Source organism: Pygoscelis adeliae, unplaced genomic scaffold, assembly GCF_000699105.1.
Source record: "Pygoscelis adeliae isolate BGI_AS28 unplaced genomic scaffold, ASM69910v1 Scaffold202, whole genome shotgun sequence".
Lineage (NCBI taxonomy): Eukaryota > Metazoa > Chordata > Aves > Sphenisciformes > Spheniscidae > Pygoscelis > Pygoscelis adeliae.
In genome coordinates this window covers 3,354,543-3,365,142 of record NW_008824544.1, presented here as the reverse complement: position 1 = coordinate 3,365,142, position 10,600 = coordinate 3,354,543, and the positions used below count along the sequence as shown (strand labels likewise).

Here is a 10,600-nt window from a genome sequence, read left to right as displayed (position 1 = left end):
TAGGCTTATTAAAATCAATAGGGCTCTTCACGCGCTTAACCTAAATTATTTGTCTAGTTCTTCTTAAAATGGGGGGAATCTGTGTCTCCAAGTCAATGGATGAAGGCTGTTGGAGATGACCTTGTTGTAAAATTGCAGACTATTTAAAAAGATGCTACTGACGTTTGCTCTGAGAGCCTTTACTTACTACAGACAAAATTAATTTAGGAAAAGCATAACTGTTACCAATGTAATATGCTGCATTTATGTTTTAATACATCTTTAAAAGGCCTTTCAATGTAGATTTACTGCAGTTTTTCCCCGGTTTTACAGATACTGTGAATAAGGACACTGAACCCAAAGATCCATATCCCATTCCAAGAAAGATTATGGCTGAACCAGACTACATAGATGATGACAATCCTGAATTAATTAGACCTCAGAAATTAATTAATCCTGTGAAGTCATCCCGGAATCATCAAGATCTCCATAGAGAGCTGCTTATGAATCAGAAAAGGTAAGAGTCTAAAAATCACTTGTGCCACCCTCCCACCCCAAACACACCACTTGAGTTTTAGTTTCATCAAAATGACTTTTTACCCAAAACCCAGCAGACACTTTTTGTTGATTCAGATCGTATAGATGAAAAGTCTCTGATTCTTAACTGTAGCATTTATTTCTGTTTGAATTTCAGTTGCTCTGCAAAAGCTTGCTGGAAAAGACTTCTCACTTCGTTTTTGTGAATACTCATAAAGGGTCGGTTTCCGGAGGAAGCAGTTCAGTTCTCCCCTATCACATTTCATATTGGTTACCTGGGCACTGTAATTTGTCTTGAGCTCTTAACTTTATCAAGTATTTGACAAAATTTTGCTGTTACCAGCAGGATGATAAAATCTTCAGGTTTTCACCATTCCCAGCACACTGAGTTTATGGGGCCACTTTTAAATCAAAGAAATCATTTATTTTATTTCACATGAAACTGTTCTCTATTCACTTGCTCTTTCTTGCAATGCAGTGTGATAGTCTGGTGCCTGCTCCACTGCTGCACAAGTGTTTCTTTGTATGTTATGCAAATGCTGCTTCCTTCATTCTGGGATGGGATGCACAGCTGTTGTTCTATATATTGCTTTTAAAGATGTAAATAACTGGAACTTGATTTCGTCAACTTCAGAGACACAGGCACTTGGCCCAGATATAGCTGAAGTTCTGTTAGGAAATCTCGTCAGCAACGGAGGACTCATTTAGAAAATGTATTAAGAAAATAGCTACCAGACCACATGGTGGACGAAAAGCCACCAAGCCTGTTGAGGCTCCTCCATTTAAACAAACAGAAACTAACTACGATATAAATTAGTGAATTGGTGCATTGAAGCTACCCAAAATGGACTTTCCAAAGGCAAGGGTATGGGGATCCACAAAACAGAAGTGGAAGAACAGTATTTCAGAGTGCATTTGACAATAAAGTTGCTGGTAGCAGCTATTCAGGCTTTTTAAGACCCAGGACCTTGATAAAGGAGAGGAGGAAACTATTGCTTTGGTTACTCCAGCACAACTGGATTTGTCTATTTGGGAGGAAGAGTCACATTATGAAAGTTTATCCTCCCCCTGCCCTCCCCCCCCACCCCCCCGGCAGGGTAGTATTTTGAGGGGAGAAGGGGTCTTTTCTATGCATAATAGCAGAATCCTCACAAATGCTAGGCTTAGATACTTAATTCTAAATGAACTGCATACACAATACAGCATTTCTGTAGTGATGAAGAAGTAGAAATGTTTTACAGAATGCCAACTGAATTGGAAGAAACTGGCCTACATAGGTGTTTGTCCTATTTTTCGTTAATGGGATTAAACATCAAAGTCAGTTCCTAGCACCAAGAAGTTTACAAAGAAGGATAGTTGAAGTTTCCCGACTTACCATCTTATTCTAAAGGATGTGGAGGCTGCAATAAATTAAGGCTATTTTTTTTTCTTTTAAGTTTATGAAAGCATAAAGCACTTTTAAATGGTATGGAGTTCTTTTCTTCTAGGAGAATATCCTATTACACAGAGGACTTGTGCAGCCCTCAGTACCCACTCCTCTGTTATTGTGATTTTGATTAGCTGCAGCAGTTAATTTTAGATTCTTATTTATTGGTGCAGAAATGAAATACTTTGAGGGTTTTCACCAGCAGAAAAACTGGTATTTTTGAGGAGAGGGTTAGTCTTCTGTGCTTTGTGCTACTGTACTAGCTCTGATATGAGGCTTTTTGGTAATGTAGATATTACACTTGCGTTCTGCTTTGTTACTGCAAATGGCCATATGTATGGAGGACTTTTAGTGCTCTTATGGAAGTCTGCTTAACATGCACCTTATTTTATTGTGAAGACTCAGTGTCGGCACCAGCAGCTTCGCTTTTTGACCAGTCAGCTCTGAACAGCCATTTCTGGATCTTAGAAGGTATTAGCCAGTGCTGGTCTGATCATGGAAGCTTTCACAGTAAAGCTCTCAGTAAAAGGCACCAAGCCTGCTGAGGCTCCTCCATTTAAACAAATGGAAACTAACTTCCATGCCTACTGTGAGCAGTGTCTGTTGGGTCTTGAACTGATGTAGTTATTTACTTGCAGAAATGGTAGTTGTTTTGGGCAAACAAAGATCCAGGTAGTGGTACCTCAAGGCACTGGTCACTTATCTTAAACTATTTTTACGTATTAGGACTCAGCCTCAGCTCTGCAGAGTACTGGTCCTGTCCCTTCCAGAGGTTTTAATCCTATCAGCTCTAACTTGTGTTATAGCACACTTTACTTACTCTATATCAAAGCTTTAGGATTTTTCATTTAACCAGAACAATCACCAGGAGGTGATACAAGACTCTCAGTTAATCCAGTAGCCACCTGTTTGTTGCTTTTCCTTCTTACATTGGAGAATGAAAATAGGATTGATGTTACTGTTGTTCTGTCACGGATCTGACTACCAACCCCATTTGATTAGACTGAGAGGTTGTATTTACTTGTATCTTCTGTGGGTTCCCTTTATTATAGCTACAGCACGTCTAAATCAGTCTTGTGCCTCTGCTTTCTTACAGTGCAACCTTACTGGAAAAAAGCAGGAACGAGTAATGTTACTTAGCAGCTTGCCTCTGGTTCGTGGCTGTCTTGATTGCTAATTGCCAACATGGAAGTTTCCATTGATTCAGCTCTCACTGATCCAGTAGTAGTAGTAATAAAAAAATCACTCCAGCTTTTCTCTGCCTGACTTTACGTTTTATGTGTTAAAATGTAATTAAAATAGCATGAAACATAAAATATTAACACAATCTTGTAGCTTCTGTTGCATTCAGGCCATGAGATCTATTCTGAGAAATAGGGAACAGCATTTGGTGTTGCTAAATATTTGATTTTGCTGTCAGGGTATGTACAGGGATAGAGTGTTGCATAATATATGGAGTCATTCATAGATGTCACCATAAAATGGCATTTTAATGTATAATTGGACATGCTGTCAGATATGCATATTATGGAAGAATTAGGCAACCACAGATATATAGTAAGCAGGGAAGGGTAAAAATGTGCTTTCTGAAAGCTTACTCAGATTACTGAATTTCTTAAAGTTGAAATAAAAAATGGTTGATGTTAAACTTAATACTGGATGTTTTCATATAATTGTCTTCACAGGGAAGGCAACGATAACAAAGGCAAATTTCAGATCTTTCTGCTCTGACTTAAGTGACACTAATAGCTGAATAATGGGGATAGCTTTGAATCTTATAACAAATTTTGAAAACATCATAGCATATCATAGATAAAAGAAATAGCTGAAGTCACAAAAATAAGTAGGAGTGAGTGTGTATCTGTGTGTATGCCTGTATAAATAAAGTCATGCATCTTCCCAAAGAGTAAGCTTTCTCATTTTAGAGTAGTTGGCTTGGAAAGCAATTTGTGCTGAACAGACCTGAAACATTCAGTTGATGTAGTAGCTAAAATCTTGTGAGAGGGAGAATCCTCCAGCCTTTGTCTGGTCTCCAAGGTGACTGCAACTTTTTTTATTCTGGATTTTTGCTGTCTTAGCCTCTTTGTGATTTTGAGTGTAGCCTGGGAGCTCTCACTGGAAATAGCTTCGCAGCCAGGCACGGGTAAAGCTCTCGCATTTTCAAGGAAGGACAGAATCCACGATTTCCAGGAGCAACATGACAAAATCCAGAGGGAGACCACTTTTTAGTTCTGTCCGTGCAAACTTCTACGGCCATAATACTCTGCATAGGATTGTCTGAACACAATCTCTCCGAGTTATCAGCCAGCAAGGGAAGTCTCTTTGTCCAAAATTTGTTTCTAGCTCTGCTAGAGTCTTGATTTGTGATCGTTTTTTTAATCCATTCTTCTGGAATTGAGCGACTAGAGGGAAGACTAAAGATGAAAGTAAAAATAGTGAATTATCCAGGAGAAATACGAGCATGCATGTTAAAGGAAAATATCCTCAGTAATAATATGGCTTAAATTCTAGTTTAGGGTTTTGATTAGAAACCAGGCAAATGTCTGCATGTTTTTTCCTTTTAATTAATTGTTTATATTCCAATGTATCTAAATAGGCAACTTTAACTTGACTTTAGAAAACCTGCCTGCAATTCTGTGTGAATTTCTGCTAGTTAAAACTGATCTCTTTCTTCCCTGTTCCCCGCCCCCCCCACACTCCTCCCATTTAATTTGAAGGGGTCTTGCACCTCAGAACAAACCAGAGCTTCAGAAGGTGATGGAGAAAAGGAAACGAGATCAAGTTATTAAACAACAAAAAGAAGAGGAAGCACAAAAAAAGAAATCAGACCTGGAAATAGAGCTACTGAAAAGGCAGCAGAAACTGGAGCAGGTAAGATGGGGAATAACGCTACCTTTACACATCTACCTCTGAGCTACTCACCCAAGGCTCCTTTCCTTTGTAGACAGGAAAGAAGCAGCAGCTGATTTTTGGTGTATTCCCTCTGATCAAATGCAGGTATCTTTTTTAGGATGAGTCAAATCACACTCTACAATTACCTATTTGTTGTCACTTACGTATAGGAACTGCGTATGGTGTCTGCCTTTGGTCAAATGAATCCTGCACCAGACAACAAGAATGTGTGTGGAGCACTGACCTTATTTAACCATTGAAACTGTGGTGAATTAGTCAACTTTTGTAGTCTAACTATTAAGAGATGATCCACTAAGAATGGCTGTTAGGCTGTAGTGCATCAAAACTAGATGCTTAATGAATAAAAACCCAACTGATTCTTTCTCCTGGGTTACATGAGAAACTAGATGACTTTAGAAAGATCTTTTGTAGCCTTAAAATGTATGAGCCCATTGGCGTTTTCAAATGAAGGAAAAGATCCTCAGACCCTGAGTATGGAGATGATGTGGAGCTGGAGTTCATCGTGATAAAGCTTACTGCTAGGCACAGGGCCAGCCAAATGTCCCTGTGCCTCTTAAGGCACTTTGTGTACCTGTGAGGAAATATTTCTACAGTGAAACACCTCATCAAAGAAGTCACTGTGCATCAAGCATTGCGTTTATTTTTAAATAAATCATAGAATCATAGAACAGTTTGGGTTGGAAGGGACCTCTAAAGGTCATCTAGTCCAACCCCCCTGCTGTGGGCAGGGACATCTTCAACTAGATCAGGTTGCTCAGAGCCCCCTCCAGCCTGACCTGGAATGTTTCCAGGGATGGGGCATCCACCACCTCTCTGGGCAACCTGTGCCAGTGTTTCACCACCCTCAGCGTAAAAAATTTCTTCCTTATATCTAGTCTAAATGAATGCTTTAAAACAGTATCTCGTGTTTTTCTCAATGGAAATCAATTAAGCCAAATAATTACTGAAAATGAGGTGTAATCCAGTCGTTATTTAGGTTTTGGGGGGTTTATTATAGTTTTTTTTAATTAGGCTTAGAAATATTTTTGGAGGGAGAAAGCTGTTGTATTTTTAAGCATATCATGTCACTTTTCCTTTCTGCTTTTAAGGGCCCAGCTTCAAATGGTTCAGCTTGTGGGAAGATTTGATTTGAAACTGAGCCATCCAAGGACATATGTAGAATAGAAAATTCTGTTAGAAGAGGCAAAGCTTGCCCATTGCAAACAATGTTGTGACTTTGTAAACATCATGGGAATGGCATTAATTGACAACGTGACTCATGGAGGAACATTGTCATGATTTATTGTAACAAGGCACATCCCTTGCCAGTGAACCAGAGACAAAGGAGAGATTATTTAGGTGAGCCGTACGTGGTCCCCATTAATCAGGGAGACCTTGGTCTGTTAAAAAAAAAAAAAGCTCCTTTCAGGAGCTTTTGTTAATTTTCTGAAGGGTTGTTTCTTCCTTTCTGCCAACTTATCTGCCTTCACTGAGGATTGCTAAGCAATCTGTATTCTGTGCAATGTGTAAGCCGTGTTCTGTATGGGCACTGTATAGCTTTGTCCCGTAGAGCTGAGCGTCTAACCTCACATGGTAATTTCGAGTGTCTGCATGGGCAGGAGCTCCAACTGGGTTAAAAATGTCAGTGAATGGGCTCTCAAAAATGAACCACTAAGGGCCAAGGAGGATTATTTTTTTATTGCTTTTGTGATAGACAAAACAGATACACCAAAAAGGGTCAAGTTAGATACAGAAATCCATACCTGGAGACTCAGAAATAAATTCTGCAAGTGTGCTCAGTAGTAGCTGTTCGCGTGTGTTCTCCCACAAGGCACATTCGTTCTTGTCCTGTTGTAAAAGCCAGAGAAGGGAATTATTGTTGTTTCTTTAATGAAGATGTCCAAGAATTTCTCCAAAAATGCTTCATCTTGTTCTTGTACTGGGCTTGCAGAGTTTTCATCCATCTGGCAAAGGTGGACGTCTGGAATGAGCTAGAGCCAAGGATTTGAAAAGATTTATCGTTTATGAGAACGGATACTCCCAAAGAAATGCAACTTTATCTTTTCCATGAGAGAGGAAAGCAGTTTAGAAAGGAAGCAGTTTAAAGAGTTTTGCATGGCCAGTTATTGAAATCTTTAGTTTTTTGTCTTGTATTTCGATGATCTGTTTTATATACTTTTCTTTTACATGTGATTTCCTTTTAAGCTGGAACTGGAGCAACAGAAGATACAGGAAGAGCAGGAAAATGCGCCTGAATTTGTCAAAGTCAAGGGCAACCTGAGGAGGACGGTCCAGGAAGCAACAGAAGCACCAGACTCCTAGAGCCAGCGCCTGCTAAGACTTCCAGCTTTCCTGCAGAGAGAGGCTTTTGCAAGTTGTCTCAGATTTGCCCCTCAAGAGGGAAAATAACAGCATCCAGCTGACACTTACTGGAGATGAGATTTTTAATTCCTGGGACGTGTGGATTAAAAAGACAGTACCATAAACAGATCGACTTGCCAAATGCAGTCCTGAGATCAATGGATAAGGAGTCTGTTTGTCAGTTTGCTGTCATGGACCAGTCTGACATGCTTACTCAGAGATTTTATCCAGGGATACTAGAGAAACTCCTTCAGTGTTGCACTGCTTTATCTCTTGTGATCCTAATTTAGCGGAGATACACAGATTATATTTTGCTTTAAAACAGAACAAAAATCCTCCTGTGATCTCCTGTGAAGCTTTGCTGTGCAGGTAGATTTCCTCCATCTAGACCTACAGCCTGTGTATGTCCCACAATAATTTGTGTTTAGTTGGAATTTTTATCAAATCTGGGAGGATATGAGCTATGTTGATCACTGCTGCCCATCCCCACTAGGATAGGCAGGTGTGGGCAAGATGAGAATGCTTAAAATTCACCAGCAGTGAAAAGTTAAGCAGCCTTAAAGCCCATTTCTCCCTGTTTGGCATGTAGAATTTGGGCTATGAAAGAGCAGAAATCTGATGGTCCTCTCACCAGGGAGAATCCAGAAGCTGATTTATCTCTGTCTCTAAACTTACACCATTGTGTACAGGCCTGTGCAGTGCTACCTGTGAATTTACCTCTCAATGCAAAATGACCTGTCTTTTACATTTTGTGTCTTGAAATCCTACTTACATTGCTGTTGTGGCCTTTATCCTCCAAGGACATGCTGATCTGAGTACAGTGTTAACACGTTACTTGGTAGTGTTTAAACTCATCTGCTGAAACTGAAATCAGGAATCTGATCTGCCATCAGTTCCTGCTTTTTGCTTGCAGGAACTTGTTGCCGTTCCTGCAACAGAGCAGTGTTTAAGCTAGACCAAACTGATCATTGGAATCTACTGAAATTGAAATTTTTTCCTTAAAGTGAGGCATAAAATGAAATTCATTTTATCCCATCCTTCCTTTAGCGTCAAGAAAGAAGGGAAGTGTGTTACCACTGAGTCTTAGGGTCCAATTCTGTCACCTTCTGCCTTTCCACAAGTTGCCCCTATGACTTGCCATTAAATAAAATACTGCTCAGCTTGCACAGGTTTGGCAGAATCTGATCTTTCATGCTTATGACTACTAGTTATCCAGGAAAGCCTGGGATGAGGAGGGGGGAACAGATTACTCATGTAGGATTATAGAATTGGATTCTTTCCTGGTGTGAATGGGTGCAGATATCTTATCTTCAGAATCTGGGGAGAAATCCTCATCTTCCTTGGTTGACACAGTCCTAGCTCTCACTGAAGCTGTGTTCATCTGTATCAGCTGAGGTTCTAATCCTAGTCTTTGCCTTAGGATGCTAAACAAAATAATTTCTGCTTTGTAATTACATTGGACATAACTGTTTGAGAACACTTTTTATTAATATCAACAGTGGCGTGTTTGTATTGTAAAGGTGGTGGGGGAGGGTTTGTTGGTTTGTTTTTTAGTTCCTTTGCCTTTCCTGTAAGTATTGGATGTTTTAAATACAATTTCAGCATAGCACTTGGGACAAAATGCTCACAATTAGAAGTGTTTCCTAGATACAGACTTCAGTTTGTCAAGATCCAGGCATTTTTTATGAGGACATAATCAGATTGAGAGTAAATTGAATTGTGATAAGTGTATTGCCATTGATTTAGACTTGCAGTGTGACTCATGTCTAGAAGATTAAATGTGAAGATGGTCTGCCAGACTGTTCAGATTACGGACGTACAAAAGACAAAGCCCAAACATTAGACTCTTCCATGTATTTTCTAAACAAAGGAACACCCTGAGTGCTGCAGGTTCTTCCCGCTCTCCTTCCTTTCTTCTGGAAGGAGAGGATCTTCCTTTCTGGCAGCACATTATTCAAACACTTGCACTGATTGAGTTTGTTTCATGTTGTTGAGACAGCACTATACACGAGCCTTCCACGCCACACTCATGTTTTATCTTAGCCTCTCCCAGCCTAACAAACTTCATGCCTCTTGGTTTCCACTCCACAATTAACCTCCTACTCAGTATGGAAATGTCTAGAAGTTGGTGAGGAAACCCTCCTCTGGCTTGAGCAGACCATTTCTTCTCAGCCGTTGCCCCTCGGTGAGCATGGCAATCCTACCATGCATGCCCAGTGAAATGAAGTTGGTGTAATCCACATGGCACCGGAGTCGGTGGGGGACAAGGACCTCTCTTTGGCTTCAGTGAGTGTGTTGGATCGGGCCCTTCAAGGCTGAAGGCATTCTGCTTTCTCTCCATGTTAGCTTGTGATTCAGGGTAGAGTTTCTCTTTCTGAAACACAGGAGGCCAGAAAACTCCCTTCTATGTATAGCATGAAGTAGTTTCTTGTTTTCAGTTGCAATTAATTCTCTGTGTGAACAGAACATCAATGTGTGTGTTAGAACATCTTTGAATTCTGCTGATCCTTTAGTCTAGGAATCCCAGCCACCTTCATGTCGATTTGACAGGCAAAAGCTTGTCTTTAAAGTCAGGATTCGGCTAGAATGGGCAACCCTTAAATGGGTGGTCAGCTAGTCACACCACAAGTGTCCTGTGCGCCTACTCAAGTGAGAAACTGCTTGCCAGTGAGCGTAAGCAATTCCTGGTCTGCCCTTCAGCTATATGGGTTTTGAAGCAATCCAGCAAATACTTCAGTGATTTGAAAATGGCTCGCTCACCACTTTGTACTTTTTTAAAACTCTTGCTTTTGATAGTATAGTAGTAAGTTTTTTAGCATTTTTGTGGCTTTAACCTTCTGTTAATATCTGCACTTGTTTGAGTGTACATATATAAATATATATAAATACAAAAAGGGAGCCTTAATGGATTTGTTTTCATAATTTAATATTTTTTGTATTTGCTCTTGTATAATTGTTTTTAACTAAAGGTATTATGAGAATGAGGGTGGAATACTTAGAACCAAAGTTATGCTTAATAAAATCTACTACATGCTTGGCGTATGCAGCGGTGTCTGTCCTGTCCTGCCGAAAACAAAACCTCAGGCACTGCGCTGAGATATCCAAGTTATTTGAAATTCTGCAGTGCAGGGGGAAGTGTCACGATCATCGTGACTTTTGGTTCCTTAAAACTGCATCCATGTTTGTGTATGCAAAATTATTTGCAAATGAGTTGGCAGAAAAAGCTTGTTGTGTCTCTTAGTCTTATTATCTTTTGAATGTTTTTGACGCAGAAAATTTTTTCGAAGGACTGTGTAGCTGTACAGCTAGCACAAGGTGAGGCAGAGCATGAGGGAAAACTTGCGATGGGAATCACATAATTGTGGAAATCATTCCCTGTCCTGCTAACTTCATAGAAGTGCACCA

The 10,600-nt window shown here is 40.0% G+C and overlaps 1 protein-coding gene across 1 annotated transcript; it reads left to right on the top strand.

Moving 5' to 3' along the window:
- Positions 1–368: 368 nt before the first annotated feature.
- FAM107B (family with sequence similarity 107, member B) lies at positions 369–7,508 on the top strand. Its single transcript, XM_009321763.1, has 3 exons — positions 369–496; positions 4,660–4,813; positions 7,040–7,508. Exons 1-3 carry the CDS (start codon positions 369–371, stop codon positions 7,154–7,156), a joined length of 399 nt encoding a protein of 132 aa, XP_009320038.1. The 3' UTR covers positions 7,157–7,508.
- Positions 7,509–10,600: the final 3,092 nt, after the last annotated feature.